Source organism: Centroberyx affinis, unplaced genomic scaffold (assembly GCF_046629955.1).
Source record: "Centroberyx affinis isolate AG114_WGS23_722 - 3 ecotype Tasmania unplaced genomic scaffold, CSIRO-AGI_Caff_v1 ptg004605l_1, whole genome shotgun sequence".
Classification (NCBI taxonomy): domain Eukaryota; kingdom Metazoa; phylum Chordata; class Actinopteri; order Beryciformes; family Berycidae; genus Centroberyx; species Centroberyx affinis.
The window spans coordinates 1-19,098 of NW_027282217.1; the positions used below are offsets into that span (position 1 = coordinate 1).

The 19,098-nt window shown below is 38.3% G+C and overlaps 1 protein-coding gene and 1 pseudogene across 1 annotated transcript; both read right to left on the minus strand.

Moving 5' to 3' along the window:
* Positions 1–4,756: 4,756 nt before the first annotated feature.
* On the minus strand, positions 4,757–7,696 carry LOC139665532 (galactose-specific lectin nattectin-like; the record flags this gene model as incomplete). Its single annotated transcript, XM_071544582.1, has 5 exons — positions 7,631–7,696; positions 6,977–6,989; positions 6,143–6,243; positions 5,562–5,696; positions 4,757–4,865 (listed from the first exon to the last, which is right to left on the minus strand). Coding segments are annotated over exons 1-5 (424 nt in total), but the record flags the coding sequence as incomplete, so codon positions are not given.
* Positions 7,697–11,108: 3,412 nt separating this feature from the next.
* Positions 11,109–18,671, minus strand: LOC139665529 (galactose-specific lectin nattectin-like; annotated as a pseudogene).
* Between the last annotated feature and the right edge of the window lie 427 nt (positions 18,672–19,098).

Consider the following 19,098-nt stretch of genomic DNA (forward strand, 5'->3'; position numbering starts at 1 on the left):
TTGATTGAATTGAATTCAGACGTGTGGTGCATTGTTTATGTTTTTTGATTGGGTTAGGTGATAATGAGCGGGACAGAACGTAAACGTCTATGTAAGCGCAGAAAACAAGTAGGCCTATACTATTTTTTTTTTTTTAATTGTGGTGAAAACCGGGACAATTTGGTACTGAATGTTGAAAACCGGGACATTTTAGTGTTTTACAGATATTTGTCGGGACTCGGGACACCCATCTTGAAACCGGGACAATCCCGGACAAACCGGGACAATCCCGGACAAACCGGGACGTCTGGTCACCGTCAACAGTAAAGAAGCTTAACCAACACCAGCGAGCAGAGCTGCAGTGAGAGCAGTGTAGCAACATTGAGAGATGGAGTTTAAACAGGCCGTCAAATGAGCGTGTTGATGATTGTTGTGAGCCAAGGAGTCAATTGGCATGAGCTGATGTTACTGTGAGTGCGCAACTACCATGTCCTGCCTGAAGTTATGCTATGCTCCATTTCAGCGCAGAACACTCACATCATTGGTTTAACCATTTTTTGCAGCAGTTTACTGCAGAGTTTGAAAACTCACACCCCGGAAACAGCACCTCTGGTTTGTTTTTCTGTCCTGGTAGAAACAATTTTTGTTTTTTAGTTTGGCTAATGATAAAACTGGATGAAAACTTAAACTTAAGACTTGCTTCTGTTCTGTCAGAAATATGCTCTTGACATCAAATTGAGTCGATTGAGCCTTTACAACTTCTTAGCTTGAAGACTCTCCTCACAACAAGGATGTAATGGCATATTACCAACTAGCTACAGTAAAAGTTGAATTTATCAAACCTGGCCGACAGCCTGTGATGCATTACATGGGAGAGGGAAATCTATAGTTATAGTAGTCCTCTCATGCCAATGTCCTCTCATCCCAAAAATGGTGAGTAGTAAATTCCAGTAAATTCCTTTTCCTAGGATGTGGCAATTATTAATATTTATGGTGACTCTGGTACTTGGAGGTGTGAAGTAATCACAGTAAAAAAAAATGGAATCATATTACTATGCCATTTCCCCACAGTCACCAAGTATAAAACACACACCCTTGTACAAGCCAGTCAGATTTTGCTCCAGTGTCTATGTAGACATTTCTGAACTACTGACTCCTCTACTCCTGACTACTTCAATTGATGACTTATATCTGCAAATCACAAACTCCTGGTTGTCCCATGGACTCATTTTAAAACAAGAGGTGACCATGCTTTTTATATCGTGGCTCCAAAACTGTGGAACTGCCTGCCCCTTGAAGACAGGTCAACAAGTTGGTGTGAGATTCAGGAAAAAGACACTGTCGCAAACTTCTTTACCATGTCTTCGTGACTTTGTGACACCCCCCTCCACTTAGTTGATTATCAGCATTGGACTACCCAAAAAAAGTGTTACCCTATTTTTCTGGTGGGTTTGCTCTACATTTGTATGTATTGCCTTTTTTTTTAATGTAAAGCACATTGAGTTTCCTACAGTTCATAGTTCATACAGTTTGATTTAATATAGATTTTGTGCAATAAATATAACACTTTAGACAACAAAAAATTAAAAGTTATGTTTAGGTTAATGGTTTAGTATTTTAACACGGACAACAACACTAGCAGGATGTTCCTCAGAAGTTAAACAATATCTAGACTAAGCATATTGAGGGGTTTGCTAAAGGGGTATGTCACCTAGTTAAAATTGTTTTAGTTGTAGTGACAAAATCAACCTCAGGCCAGTTTCATGCTTTTTTCTGGTACAAAACCACTTCAGTACAGAACATTCATGTCCTGTGTTTGACTATGTCAATGGAAAGTAATACATGTGTGTTTGGTATTATGGCTCAGCTCTTGAGGGTATTTCCTGTAGGCCTATCAGATGACTCATGTATGCAATTATCTAAAATACATACAGTATACACATGAAACACATGGCATTTCATCTTCATTCCAATTCATACGCCCATATATTTTGAAAATTGTACATATATTTTATTCTATCCTATTTATATATTCTATTTTATACTGTAATTATACTCTGCCACTTTATATTTGTATTACTTCTGGTAATACTTACTGATGGGCACTTTACCATTTTGCACTGCTATTTTATTACTACATTGTATACTGCATTTGTTTACTTTGTTTACATTGTTGTAGCTCTAGGCTCAAGAATTTCATAGCTAGAATTATCTGCATCTTGCTGTTTTGTTGTGCTTGTGACAATAAAGAACGTTGAACCTTGAAAGGTGTGCAGCAGAGTTTGTTTCTGGTTATTGCAATTACATACATGATAAACTACATGACATAGTTGGGAGCAGACGCGTGGTTCGATAAGCAGAATCAAGCAGGTGGAGGTAGCTTAACCAACACCAGCGAGCAGAGCTGCAGTGGCAGCAGTGTAGCAACATTGAGAAATGGATCCGGGCAGCAACTGGGAGCCAGTGGAGGGATATGAACAGCGGAGTGACATGTGCTCTTTTGGGCTGGTTGAAGACCACCGCGTTCTGGATCATCTGCAGAGGTTTGAGCGTACGGGAGCCCTGCCAGTAAGGAGTTGCAGTAGTCAGGGCGTGATATTACAAGCACCCATACTAGGAGTTGTGCTGCATGTTCAGACAGGTAGGGTCTAATCTTCCTGACAGGGCAAATCGGCATGACCGAGCAACAGAAGCCACATGCTCCTTAAAGGTTAGTTGGTCATCAATCATGACACCCGAATTTCTGGCAGACTTTGCGGGAATGAGCTGAGCTGATTCGAGCTGGATACTGATCTGTTGTTGTACAGAGGGACTGGCTGGGATGACAAGGAGCTCAGTCTTTGATAGGTTAAGCTGAAGGTGGCGTTCCTTCATCCATGCCGAGATATCGGCGAGGCATGCCGATATCCGTGCCGAGACTGTGGGGTCTTCTGGCGGGAACAATTAGAAGAGCTGGGTGTCGTCAGCATATGAATGGTATGAGAAGCCATGTGAGCGGATGACTGCCACTAAAATTTTAAATGGCCATAACTCAGTAAATATATATCATAGAAAACAAAATGTATTCCTTGGGTGAAGCCGCATCGTTTTGATAGGCCCCACCCATTGCTGCCATATCAGATTTTCCGCCATGTTGAATTTTCTCAAAAACCTATTTCTACTAACTTCTCATAGACAGGCAATCATCTCCAAATTTGGTGTGCATCATGTGTAGACTCCCATGATTAAAAGTTATCAAAAGATTTTTTGGTACTCCGTATCGTTTGGCCGCTATAGGCCAATCAATTTTAGGGCGTGGCACATATTTTCAACACTCATGAAATTCAACACACATCACCAGGTCTTTACTCCTGGTTAGGCAACAAAATATGGAGCGTTTTGGCCCATAGGTGGCGCTACAGCAACAATATAACTTTAAATAGCCATACACATTAATTGCTCAGTATGGCATACTGATCAACCATCCCTATGCTCATAATGATGACATGTATAATTTATGAGTTTTAAAACATTTTAGTCTATGGAAGTCCCTTCACTTCCATTTTATTATAATTTCTCTCCTAAATGTATCAGGATCATAGAGACCAAACATGCCAATGGGATCAAACTTCCACATCACTCATTTACCCCAGAGGTCATCAGGTGCTTGGACCCTGTCATTGCCGCCTGCGGCTCTATTGTTTTGTTTCATTCTGTCTGTACTACTCAAATTGTCTGCATTGTTTGTTTTGTTTTTATTCTATTTGTACTGCTCATTTTGTATTTGTTGCTTTTTTGTTTTTCTTGTATGTTTTTGTGAAGCAGTTTTAAAAAGTGCCATATAGAAAAAGATTTACTTATGTACTTAATTGAGTATAAACATTGAACTATCCAAATAAAGTGTTGCTGTTTTGTTATAGTGGGTTCGCTCTACTTTTGTATATTTTGCCTTTTTTTTGTTTTTATGTAAAGCACATTGAGTTTCCTTGCATATGAAATGTGTTATGCTCATCCAATTTGACTTTCATGTAAATATTTTATCAAACAGGCTTTTGGCATTTGTGTCTCAAATCAGATTCTTCCATCATTCTTTCTGTTATGGGTATTCTGCAACAAATATGAATACTATAGACGACAAAAATGTGAGAGTTGGGACCAGACAATAATGCTTAATCTTTTATTGATGATGATTATACATGTATAGGTGTGAAAAAAGAATGAGGTCAACTGTGCAAACAATTGGTGAAAAGAGGTTCCTTTCAGCAAAGCGCTGAACCCTAAAGTCTGCTTCAAGTAAGCTCATTCTGTTGACATACATGTGTATCATGGTTATGACATACATATGTAACAAGGCCTGACATCATCATGGTGGAAGTGACATCGTCATGGTGCAAGTGACATTGTTATGGCAGTTATGACAACACATGATGGTGGTGGGGGAGGCATCACATGTCCTTGGCGCACACATAAGATAGTTTGGCTCCACAGGCCAAATCATTCCAAAGGTCTCCTGTAGTCAGAGGTGAAAAAAACACAGCAAAACAAAATATTAAGCACTTTAGAGGCCTCCAAGTATTTCAAGACTGTTTCACTAGATTATATAGCCTATCTCTTTCTTTTTTTCTTAAAAAACAAAATAAAAAAGACAATAAATAACAAAATGTAAGGAAACCCCACCTACAATTATAAAAGGAAAATATAATTTTTCCATCTTCAGTATTGTTGACAAGTGATTTGTAGGTCTTCTAATTGCTTCCAAATAAAAATCATAGTAAGTCAAGGAATACTCATTTTGTACCTCCGAGGTTAATCTCCACACAGTTTTCAACTTTATAGTTGTTCGGTTCTCCTTTATTCCAGTGTGTGTAGTCAAACTTGGAGCCATCAGTCCACTGCCACACTCCCTCCTGGAGGAAGAAACTTACACATTACTGATTTGTCTGTTTCAGTTATTTTTGTCACCGTTTTTCAAACCCAAAGGGTTTGAACATGTATATACAGATCAGCCATTAGGTTACATGTAGGGAATAAGTGGCATTAGGTAGTTTAGAAGTCCACATCAAACCTATCAGCTCTCATTAGTGTCTAAATAATATATAATAACAAATGCCTCAATTGTGCAAATAAATTGCAAAACATATTATAAAAAAAGCACATATCAAGGAAAACAGTAATAAGACCCATCACAAAACACAATGCAAATACCATTTAAGAAGAATTAAATGGTAACTAAACCCCACCCAAATCTGTGGCACAAAAACCAGCCAAGATTGCCAGTGCAGCACCCTACTTTTCACCAATAAGTGTCAGGCTTCACCACAGATTTGGGTTTGGGGTTTAGTTACTCTTTAAAGAATGAAACTCTTTGTATAGTGTCCATTTGTGTAGTTTTCATATGGTTAATTTCTCATTGACTGCTTGTTGATAGAATTATATATTCATTTGATTTGAATGTTTTGATTAAGGCTCTTAGGAGATGAAGTCTGTAGGCTATAAATATAGTCACTTTCTCGCTGTAACAAGAAGTTATTCCTCCTTGATGCTCACTGTTAATTGCACAAGGCATAGTTGCTTTAGATCCTGTGTATTGGTAAATATCTCACCTTCATCCCATCGAATCCCCCAATCCAGGTTCTTTTAGGGGAGCCAGTCACTCTGATAATCACCCCTCTGAGGAAGTTGTGCTCCTCTAAACTGTGGATCGAGGCCAGATTCGCGCCATAGTTAATGCAGGCGCTCTAATGGGGGAGAGGCAAAGATATAAAGAAAAGGATTGAGGTCGAGAGATAAAATGACAGAGAGAAGGAGTGAGTAGGATGAGACAGAAATGCAGAGAGAAAGGAAGAGTTGGACAGAGGGGGATGAACAAATAATAGGAGAGAGACAAACACAGAGAATGGGATAGAGACAAGCATGACACAAGACAACATGACTTGAGTTGGTAACATACATGCACATTATGTACCGGCCTATAGGCCAATAACCTTAGGTTTCCCTCTGATGAACAATTAGCAGACATAGTAAATGGATTTTTTTTTTAACTAACAATAGAAGCCTAGAAAGAAATAATCCTCCTCTGTCTGAAATGTTTTGATCAACCAACATAATCACATAGTCAATCCAAACCAACGTATCATGCATTGCCATGCATGATAGGAGTAACCGTTATTGTTCCATCAGGTACCTCTGCATCCAGCCAAGTCTTTTCATGGTGAAAGAAGGCGACACAGCGAGAGCCATCATGGGTCCAACCATCAGGACAGTGACGTACGTCATGTACTAGTCCTATGTTAGAGAGAAGATAACAAAGATTAGAGTCTCGGATTATAAATACTGCACATCAAATAACGTGAAACGTTGATTTTTAAATAATGTAACTTGCGTTTAAATTATGCAAATTATTATGAAACGTGAAAACTAGATAGTTTCAAGCTTGCCACGTGTTTTGTCTGTGTAGCTGACCAATATAACACCTTGAAGTGTCAAATCCTAGTATATCAATTGTACATTAACATCTATGAATTACCAGCATCTAGGCTAAACTATTGACAACATCACAAAAATACGTATATTCTAATATTCATGATTCTAGTCAGAGGACATAGCACCATCTGCTGACCAGAAGAGGAAACTGAATGAAACTGAATGAGCACCAAAAAGGAATGGAACTCCATGGCCATTGTCACCAAAACAGTCCTCTTTACAGACAAACCAACACATAGAAGCTGTCCACCATTTTAGTCTGGAGTCAGAAAGTGCCAACTACTGTACTTTGTGTATTCATGTTTTGCTCTGTCACATATGGAGGGTAGATTTTTTGTTTCAGTTACAAAACAGTCACAGTTGAATTCCTCATGGTCCCACAAGAGGGTTAAAAACTACAGAACACATTAAAAATATCATTTCAAAATGTTCTGTTGCATTTGGGAAGGCCATCAAGCTAATGACTGTCCACATGAGAAAAACAAATAAATACAACAACTAAAACAATTCAAGAGGAAATAATAGAGGTACAAACTTGTCAAGATGTCCTGTGAACACAAAGAACACAAAGAACACATTGTCAGCAATAAAATATAGTTTGAATTTGCTTTTCTTGCATTATTTTAACTCAACAGTCTTATTAATACAGTACATATATAGAGTAATGAAACTAACATTATGTGAAGTTTATACTGTATGTACTGTATATGATGATTATATGAAAAGTTAACTCATTGTGCATCGTCTATGCATCAATGTAATGCAACACAACTTGTGTCTCTCAAATGACTGGTCCCAGTAGTATTCCTTCTAACTGGTGAAATGAGAATTTGAATTTCCAATTTTTGGGGAGAGCAACAGTACTGCAGTTACTGGATTAAAAACAAGGACTCTCAACATCAGCAGTTTTAGGTATTTATGGTGTGTCATGAACCAGATATATTTCATTCACCATTTTTTACTGCACTAGTGGTTACTGGAGAAGACAAAACTTTGAGAGTAAATACTGTGCAAGTGCCACAAAAAAGAGAAATAGTATATAGAAATGGAAATAGTATTTATTTTGCTTTTAATGTAATTTTAGTAATATTAAAAATATGACATTTTGTCAGGGAGGCCTTTATGGGACCAATTATATAAAAATTTAAACAATGTTAAAAATCACAATATTTGTGTAGATTTCACTTACATCATCTCCCATAACCAATCCGCTGGCCAAACAGAGGAGCATAACAAAATGAAAAACTGATGCCATCTGTGGAAAGATATTTTCGGCAAGATAAATATATTGTATATACACGGTCTTATCCAGAACAACTTACAATGAATGTATTTGAACTTGAATGAGTTAAAGGGGAATTTCACTTTTAGGAATTCAACTTTTGGTTGGTCATGTATTTTCCTAAAAGAAAATGTCCAAGATATTCACGCGTGGTTTCTTTTTTCAATGTACTCGCTCTAACTTCTCTCAAAAAATCCTGTCTGTCCTCTCTTAGTTCTTTTTCTATTTCTTTTCCTAGCACTGCACTCCATGACTTTACTATGATCACAGGAAAGTTACGGACACTGTGGTCCTAACCTTTGTCCTCGTTGTGATTGAGGAATTCAAGAGTATTCTACCGTTGCACTCATAAGTCGCTCTGGATAAGAGCAGGGGCAGTCTTATCATTAAGTAAAGGTAGGTGACTGCCTCAGACCCTGGCAGCCAGAGGGCCCCGCAAAATACAAGAATAGAATTAATATAAACTTATTCTTTTATCAAGTTAAAATTAGAAATGTACACATTAAATAACTCCTCTCTTTTTTATTACAATAAGAATCATTTCAATCCTCAGTTATGGCCACCCCTTTACTCAGTCAGGCTATAGTGGACTATTCCACTTGACTGAGAGGGAAGTACAAATAATGAAGCGAAGCTCTTTTATCAAAGCATCAACTTCTGCTACTGTGTGCTGCTATTAATGAGCAATGAGCTCAATGCAGTATGGAATGACATAAAAGTAGATTTTAGTTGAATTTGAAGTGAACACTGATTATAGGCTAAAAATCAATAATCAGCCGAAATCAGGCTAAAGATCAAGAATCTTTACTGTAGCGATGCATAAAAATAGTTGATATTATGATGCCAGGAGAGTATACCTTCAAAAAGATCTTACCTTTGTTCTGATGACAGTTGATACGATGAGGTTGGATTTGCAGCAACAGGTAGCAGGTTGTCTTGGAAAAGGAAACACAGTCTTTATATACCTTCTCTGGGTGCTTTGCCTCAGGAACAACACTAGCAGGATGTTCCTCAGAAGTTAAACAATATCTAGACTAAGCATATTGAGGGGTTTGCTAAAGGGGTATGTCACCTAGTTAAAATTGTTTTAGTTGTAGTGACAAAATCAACCTCAGGCCAGTTTCATGCTTTTTTCTGGTACAAAACCACTTCAGTACAGAACATTCATGTCCTGTGTTTGAATATGTCAATGGAAAGTAATACATGTGTGTTTGGTATTATGGCTCAGCTCTTGAGGGTATTTCCTGTAGGCCTATCAGATGACTCACGTATGCAATAATCTAAAATACATACAGTATACACATGAAACACATGGCATTTCATCTTCATTCCATTTCATACGCCTATACTGCTGCAGTGGCAGCAGTGTAGCAACATTGGAGTATGGGGTTTAAACAGGCCGTCAAATGAGCGTGTTGATGATTGTTGTGAGCCAAGGAGTCAATTGGCATGAGCTGATGTTACTGTGAGTGCGCAACTACCATGTCCTGCCTGAAGTTATGCTATGCTCCATTTCAGCGCAGAACACTCACATCATTGGTTTAACCATTTTATTGCAGCAGTTTACTGCAGAGTTTGAAAACTCACACCCCGGAAACAGCACCTCTGGTTTGTTTTTCTGTCCTGGTAGAAACTATTTTTGTTTTTTAGTTTGGCTAATGATAAAACTGGATGAAAACTTAAACTTAAGACTTGCTTCTGTTCTGTCAGAAATATGCTCTTGACATCAAATTGAGTCGATTGAGCCTTTACAACTTCTTAGCTTGAAGACTCTCCTCACAACAAGGATGTAATGGCATATTACCAACTAGCTACAGTAAAAGTTGAATTTATCAAACCTGGCCGACAGCCTGTGATGCATTACATGGGAGAGGGAAATCTATAGTTATAGTAGTCCTCTCATGCCAATGTCCTCTCATCCCAAAAATGGTGAGTAGTAAATTCCAGTAAATTCCTTTTCCTAGGATGTGGCAATTATTAGTATTTATGGTGATTCTGGTACTTGGAGGTGATTGATTGATAATAATAATCAAGAATGCTGTGAAAAAAGAATGAGGTCAACAGAAACCGTAGGTGGGTAGCACTGCTTCTACATTGTACACTGCTGCTGAGGTTTGTTTGAGTAAAGCACGGAACCTCAAAGTATACATGTGTATCAAGGTTATGATAGTATTGCCTTTTTGTGTTCAGACTCATGCTTTTCTCGAGTTTTCTAGTTTTAGTTTAGTTTTGATTTTTTAGAAATGTATGAAGTTATGTTTAGGTTAATGGTTTAGTATTTTAACAGTCAGACCAGTGAGAAATGTGTTGGTAAGATCTGTACAGACTGAGAACTGGCTTTGGATGGACATAGTCTGTATCACTGTATTGATGGATGATCTGTGCTATTTCTGTTGACTGATTGAATTGGAAAGTGAATCAAAATTGTCAATAGAGCTTCCAGCACTGATGCCATTGAAGCCTGACATCATGGTGGAAGTGACATCATCATGGTGCAAGTGACATTGTTATGGCAGTTATGGCAGCGCATGATGGTGGTGGGGGAGGCATCACATGTCCTTGGCGCACACAAAAGATGGTTTGCCTTTGCAGCTCAAATCATTCCAAAGGTTTCCTGTAGTCAGAGGTGAAAACAACACAGCAACAAAACAAAATATTAAGCACTTTAGAGGCCTCCACCACAAGTGGAGTTTTAAGAGTTTCTTGACTAGATAAAAAAAAAAAACTACAGACAATAAATAACAAAATATAAGGATACTGTGGAAAATCCCGGGACTTCAGTGCGGCCTTCCACGGCGCCTCGACGCGCCAGCCTCGACGGTCACGCGCGTTGTGGTGCGCGCTGGCCCTTGATTAATCAGGTCCATACACCTGCGGGTTTTTCTTGGAAGTTTGTCGAGGTGAATGGTGGCTGGGGATGAGATCGCTGTGGAGTGGATAATTGTTGTGTCTGTGATTAATGTAAGTCAAGTTTATTGGTATGGGGATTACATTGTTCTAAGTTGCCAATCGGCGCTGTTAGACCCAGGGTAACCCTTTACCCATACGCCGATATTTTATGAATGAAATGGTGATGTCACTGGTAATTGTTTGGAGCACAGAAACGGTATTTTTGTATTATATATTGGTCCCGTAAGTAAAGTGTCTAGCTTATTATGCTTTGTAGTAGGCTATGTTATTTATATCTATTCATGTATACTTTATAATATGTGGTTTTCTGGTTTATTATTATAGCAACCAACAATGCATTCCAATCCGCAGTGTACATGGACTCAACCTACATTAAATGCATAAACGGACTCATTGCTCCGGTGTTTTAATAGACACACCACCTGTGGTAGTCTAATTCCTTGAGCCAGACTCCTTCCTCCATAAGAGTAGATCCTCACTCTTTTACAGATACACCACCTACAAGTATAAAAGGATAAGATGATTTTTACATCTTCAGTATTATTGAGAGATGATTTGTGGATCTCCTCTTTGCTTCCCAATAAAAATCACAACAAGTCAAGGAATAATCATTTTGTACCTCTGAAGTTCATCTCCAGACAGTTTTCAACTTTAAGGTTGTTCGGTTCTCCTTTATACCAGTGTGTGTAGTCAAACTTGGAGCCATCAGTCCACTGCCACACTCCCTCCTGGAGGAAGAAACTTACACATTAAGACTCATTAAGACTAAATCAATAATAGATCAAGAATCTTTACTGTAGCAATGCATAGAATGATCATCTGGCCACAGGACATTCCAACATTATTTCTGTTGGTACTGTCTTGAGTAAATACAGGTAGCCTATAACACACGATATGTAAATACAAACAGGATGTCATTACTACTACTGTTTAGTGATGCATTGAAGAAGGTCTATTTGACCTGTGTAAAGTGGCTTGGTTTAATAAAGAAACTTGCATGGACCAAAGTGTGCAGAAGTTTTACGCTTATACTTTGATGTTTTTTGATCTCTAGCACCTTAGCATAAGATAGTAGTCGAGTGTGCAGTGATCTTCCTACAGACTTTAAACATTGCCTTAAAACTCATCTTTACTCTTTGGCCTTTTATTGATATAATTACAATTACAATTTACAATTTCCCATTTGGCAGACACTTTTATCCAAAGCGACGTACATATGAGATTTTAATACAACACAAGCAAGGATCTAGTCAGGAGAGAACAACGAGAGTAAGTGCCATAAAGCTAAGTTCTGGTCTGACAGGACATAGGTGCTACGAGGCAGTGCATAGAGGCAATGCATAGAGTGCAAAGAGGCAGATAAAGACTTTTTTTTTTCTTTTTTTTTATATAGATTACACAATCCATCAGGTGAGAAGGTGTTCGCTAAAGAGCTGGGTCTTTAGCCTTTTCTTAAAGATTGAGAGGGACTCTGTGGATCGAATGGAGTTTGGTAACTCAATCCACCACTGAGGAACCACAGAAGAGAAGAGTCTGGCTAGAGACTTAGGGCCTTGTTGTGGTGGCAGCACCAGGCGCCACTCCTTGGCAGAGCGTAGTGGGCGGGAGGGAGCGTAGACCTGAATGAGGGAGTTCAGGTAGGTGGGAGCCGTTTTGGTTGCTGCTTTGTAGGCTAGCATCAAGGAGTAGAACTTGATCCGGGCAGCAACTGGGAGCCAGTGGAGGGATATGAACAGCGGAGTGACATGTGCTCCTTTGGGCTGGTTGAAGACCAGACGCGTTCTGGATCATCTGCAGAGGTTTGAGCGTACGGGAGCCCTGCCAGTAAGGAGTTGCAGTAGTCAGGGCGTGATATTACAAGCACCCATACTAGGAGTTGTGCTGCATGTTCAGACAGGTAGGGTCTAATCTTCCTGACAGGGCAAATCGGCATGACCGAGCAACAGAAGCCACATGCTCCTTAAAGGTTAGTTGGTCATCAATCATGACACCCGAATTTCTGGCAGACTTTGCGGGAATGAGCTGAGCTGATTCAAGCTGGATACTGATCTGTTGTTGTACAGAGGGACTGGCTGGGATGACAAGGAGCTCAGTCTTTGATAGGTTAAGCTGAAGGTGGCGTTCCTTCATCCATGCCGAGATATCGGCGAGGCATGCCGATATCCGTGCCGAGACTGTGGGGTCTTCTGGCGGGAACAATTAGAAGAGCTGGGTGTCGTCAGCATATGAATGGTATGAGAAGCCATGTGAGCGGATGACTGCCACTAAAATTTTAAATGGCCATAACTCAGTAAATATATATCATAGAAAACAAAATGTATTCCTTGGGTGAAGCCGCATCGTTTTGATAGGCCCCACCCATTGCTGCCATATCAGATTTTCCGCCATGTTGAATTTTCTCAAAAACGTATTTTTGCTAACTTCTCATAGACCGTTGAGGCAATCATCTCCAACTTTGGTGTGCATCATGTGTAGACTCCCATGATTAAAAGTTATCAAAAGATTTTTTGGTACTCCGTATCGTTTGGCGGCTATAGGCCAATCAATTTTAGGGCGTGGCACATATTTTCAACACTCATGAAATTCAACACACATCACCAGGTCTTTACTCCTGGTTAGGCAACAAAATATGGAGCGTTTTGGCCCATAGGTGGCGCTACAGCAACAATATAACTTTAAATAGCCTTACACATTAATTGCTCAGTATGGCATACTGATCAACCATCCCTATGCTCATAATGATGACATGTATAATTTATGAGTTTTAAAACATGTTAGTCTATGGAAGTCCCTTCACTTCCGTTTTATTAGAATTTCTCTCCTAAATGTATCAGGATCATAGAGACCAAACATGCCAATGGGATCAAACTTCCACATCACTCATTTACCCCAGAGGTCATCAGGTGCTTGGACCCTGTCATTGCCGCCTGCGGCTCTATTGTTTTGTTTCATTCTGTCTGTACTACTCAAATTGTCTGCATTGTTTGTTTTGTTTTTATTCTATTTGTACTGCTCATTTTGTATTTGTTGCTTTTTTGTTTTTCTTGTATGTTTTTGTGAAGCAGTTTTAAAAAGTGCCATATAGAAAAAGATTTACTTATGTACTTAATTGAGTATAAACATTGAACTATCCAAATAAAGTGTTGCTGTTTTGTTATAGTGGGTTAGCTCTACTTTTGTATATTTTGCCTTTTTTTGGATTTTATGTAAAGCACATTGATGAAATGTGACTTTGTGACCAATTTGACTTTCATGTAAATATTTTATCAAACAGGCTTTTGGCATTTGTGTCTCAAATCAGATTCTTCCATCATTCTTTCTGTTATGGGTTTTCTGCAACAAATATGAATACTATAGACGACAAAAATGTGAGAGTTGGGACCAGACAATAATGCTTAATCTTTTATTGATGATGATTATACATGTATAGGTGTGAAAAAAGAATGAGGTCAACAGTGCAAACAATTGGTGAAAAGAGGTTCCTTTCAGCAAAGCGCTGAACCCTAAAGTCTGCTTCAAGTAAACTCATTCTGTTGACATACATGTGTATCATGGTTATGACATACATATGTAACAAGGCCTGACATCATCATGGTGGAAGTGACATCGTCATGGTGCAAGTGACATTGTTATGGCAGTTATGACAACACATGATGGTGGTGGGGGAGGCATCACATGTCCTTGGCGCACACATAAGATAGTTTGGCTCCACAGGCCAAATCATTCCAAAGGTTTCCTGTAGTCAGAGGTGAAAACAACACAGCAAAACAAAATATTAAGCACTTTAGAGGCCTCCAAGTATTTCAAGACTGTTTCACTAGATTATATAGCCTATCTCTTTCTTTTTTTCTTAAAAAACAAAATAAAAAAGACAATAAATAACAAAATGTAAGGAAACCCCACCTACAATTATATAAGGAAAATATAATTTTTCCATCTTCAGTATTGTTGACAAGTGATTTGTAGGTCTTCTAATTGCTTCCAAATAAAAATCATAGTAAGTCAAGGAATAATCATTTTGTACCTCCGAGGTTAATCTCCGCACAGTTTTCAACTTTATAGTTGTTCGGTTCTCCTTTATTCCAGTGTGTGTAGTCAAACTTGGAGCCATCAGTCCACTGCCACACTCCCTCCTGGAGGAAGAAACTTACACATTACTGATTTGTCTGTTTCAGTTATTTTTGTCACCGTTTTTCAAACCCAAAGGGTTTGAACATGTATATACAGATCAGCCATTAGGTTATATGTAGGGAATAAGTGGCATTAGGTAGTTTAGAAGTCCACATCAAACCTATCAGCTCTCATTAGTGTCTAAATAATATATAATAACAAATGCCTCAATTGTGCAAATAAATTGCAAAACATATTATAAAAAAAGCACATATCAAGGAAAACAGTAATAAGACCCATCACAAAACACAATGCAAATACTATTTAAGAAGAATTAAATGGTAACTAAACCCCACCCAAATCTGTGGCACAAAAACCAGCCAAGATTGCCAGTGCAGCACCCTACTTTTCACCAATAAGTGTCAGGCTTCACCACAGATTTGGGTTTGGGGTTTAGTTACTCTTTAAAGAATGAAACTCTTTGTATAGTGTCCATTTGTATAGTTTTCATATGGTTAATTTCTCATTGACTGCTTGTTGATAGAATTATATATTCATTTGATTTGAATGTTTTGATTAAGGCTCTTAGGAGATGAAGTCTGTAGGCTATAAATATAGTCACTTTCTCGCTGTAACAAGAAGTTATTCCTCCTTGATGCTCACTGTTAATTGCACAAGGCATAGTTGCTTTAGATCCTGTGTATTGGTAAATATCTCACCTTCATCCCATCGAATCCCCCAATCCAGGTTCTTTTATTGGAGCCAGTCACTCTGGCAATCACCCCTCTGAGGAAGTTGTGCTCCTCTAAACTGTGGATCGAGGCCAGATTCGCGCCATAGTTAATGCAGGCGCTCTAATGGGGGAGAGGCAAAGATATAAAGAAAAGGATTGAGGTCGAGAGATAAAATGACAGAGAGAAGAAGTGAGTAGGATGAGACAGAAATGCAGAGAGAAAGGAAGAGTTGGACAGAGGGGGATGAACAAATAATAGGAGAGAGACAAACACAGAGAATGGGATAGAGACAAGCATGACACAAGACAACATGACCTGAGTTGGTAACATACATGCACATTATGTACCGGCCTATAGGCCAATAACCTTAGGTTTCCCTCTGATGAACAATTAGCAGACATAGTAAATGGATTTTTTTTTAAACTAACAATAGAAGCCTAGAAAGAAATAATCCTCCTCTGTCTGAAATGTTTTGATCAACCAACATAATCACATAGTCAATCCAAACCAACGTATCATGCATTGCCATGCATGATAGGAGTAACCGTTATTGTTCCATCAGGTACCTCTGCATCCAGCCAAGTCTTTTCATGGTGAAAGAAGGCGACACAGCGAGAGCCATCATGGGTCCAACCATCAGGACAGTGACGTACGTCATGTACTAGTCCTATGTTAGAGAGAAGATAACAAAGATTAGAGTCTCGGATTATAAATACTGCACATCAAATAACGTGAAACGTTGATTTTTAAATAATGTAACTTGCGTTTAAATTATGCAAATTATTATGAAACGTGAAAACTAGATAGTTTCAAGCTCGCCACGTGTTTTGTCTGTGTAGCTGACCAATATAACACCTTGAAGTGTCAAATCCTAGTATATCAATTGTACATTAACATCTATGAATTACCAGCATCTAGGCTAAACTATTGACAACATCACAAAAATACGTATATTCTAATATTCATGATTCTAGTCAGAGGACATAGCACCATCTGCTGACCAGAAGAGGAAACTGAATGAAACTGAATGAGCACCAAAAAGGAATGGAACTCCATGGCCATTGTCACCAAAACAGTCCTCTTTACAGACAAACCAACACATAGAAGCTGTCCACCATTTTAGTCTGGAGTCAGAAAGTGCCAACTACTGTACTTTGTGTATTCATGTTTTGCTCTGTCACATATGGAGGGTAGATTTTTTGTTTCAGTTACAAAACAGTCACAGTTGAATTCCTCATGGTCCCACAAGAGGGTTAAAAACTACAGAACACATTAAAAATATCATTTCAAAATGTTCTGTTGCATTTGGGAAGGCCATCAAGCTAATGACTGTCCACATGAGAAAAACAAATAAATACAACAACTAAAACAATTCAAGAGGAAATAATAGAGGTACAAACTTGTCAAGATGTCCTGTGAACACAAAGAACACAAAGAACACATTGTCAGCAATAAAATATAGTTTGAATTTGCTTTTCTTGCATTATTTTAACTCAACAGTCTTATTAATACAGTACATATATAGAGTAATGAAACTAACATTATGTGAAGTTTATACTGTATGTACTGTATATGATGATTATATGAAAAGTTAACTCATTGTGCATCGTCTATGCATCAATGTAATGCAACACAACTTGTGTCTCTCAAATGACTGGTCCCAGTAGTATTCCTTCTAACTGGTGAAATGAGAATTTGAATTTCCAATTTTTGGGGAGAGCAACAGTACTGCAGTTACTGGATTAAAAACAAGGACTCTCAACATCAGCAGTTTTAGGTATTTATGGTGTGTGTCATGAACCAGATATATTTCATTCACCATTTTTTACTGCACTAGTGGTTACTGGAGAAGACAAAACTTTGAGAGTAAATACTGTGCAAGTGCCACAAAAAAGAGAAATAGTATATAGAAATGGAAATAGTATTTATTTTGCTTTTAATGTAATTTTAGTAATATTAAAAATATGACATTTTGTCAGGGAGGCCTTTATGGGACCAATTATATAAAAATTTAAACAATGTTAAAAATCACAATATTTGTGTAGATTTCACTTACATTATCTCCCATAACCAATCCGCTGGTCAAACAGAGGAGCATAACAAAATGAAAAACTGATGCCATCTGTGGAAAGATATTTTCGGCAAGATAAATATATTGTATATACACGGTCTTATCCAGAACAACTTACAATGAATGTATTTGAACTTGAATGAGTTAAAGGGGAATTTCACTTTTAGGAATTCAACTTTTAGTTGGTCATTGTGTATTTTCCTAAAAGAAAATGTCCAAGATATTCACGCGTGGTTTCTTTTTTCAATGTACTCGCTCTAACTTCTCTCAAAAAATCCTGTCTGTCCTCTCTTAGTTCTTTTTCTATTTCTTTTCCTAGCACTGCACTCCATGACTTTACTATGATCACAGGAAAGTTACGGACACTGTGGTCCTAACCTTTGTCCTCGTTGTGATTGAGGAATTTAAGAGTATTCTACCGTTGCACTCATAAGTCGCTCTGGATAAGAGCAGGGGCAGTCTTATCATTAAGTAAAGGTAGGTGACTGCCTCAGACCCTGGCAGCCAGAGGGCCCCGCAAAAAACAAGAATAGAATTAATATAAACTGATTCTTTTATCAAGTTAAAATTAGAAATGTACATATTAAATAACTCCTCTCTTTTTTATTACAATAAGAATCATTTCAATCCTCAGTTATGGCCACCCCTTTACTCAGTCAGGCTATAGTGGACTATTCCACTTGACTGAGAGGGAAGTACAAATAATGAAGCGAAGCTCTTTTATCAAAGCATCAACTTCTGCTAGTGTTTGCTGCTATTAATGAGCAATGAGCTCAATGCAGTATGGAATGACATAAAAGTAGATTTTAGTTGAATTTGAAGTGAACACTGACTATAGGCTAAAAATCAATAATCAGCCGAAATCAGGCTAAAGATCAAGAATCTTTACTGTAGCGATGCATAAAAATAGTTGATATTATGATGCCCGGAGAGTATACCTTCAAAAAGATCTTACCTTTGTTCTGATGACAGTTGATACGATGAGGTTGGATTTGCAGCAACAGGTAGCAGGTTGTCTTGGAAAAGGAAACACAGTCTTTATATACCTTCTCTGGGTGCTTTGCCTCAGGAACAACACTAGCAGGATGTTCCTCAGAAGTTAAACAATATCTAGACTAAGCATATTGAGGGGTTTGCTAAAGGGGTATGTCACCTAGTTAAAATTGTTTTAGTTGTAGTGACAAAATCAACCTCAGGCCAGTTTCATGCTTTTTTCTGGTACAAAACCACTTCAGTACAGAACATTCATGTCCTGTGTTTGACTATGTCAATGGAAAGTAATACATGTGTGTTTGGTATTATGGCTCAGCTCTTGAGGGTATTTCCTGTAGGCCTATCTGATGACTCACGTATGCAATAATCTAAAATACATACAGTATACACATGAAACACATGGCATTTCATCTTCATTCCATTTCATACGCCTATACTGCTGCAGTGGCAGCAGTGTACCAACATTGAGAAATGGAGTATGGGGTTTAAACAGGCCGTCAAATGAGCGTGTTGATGATTGTTGTGAGCCAAGGAGTCAATTGGCATGAGCTGATGTT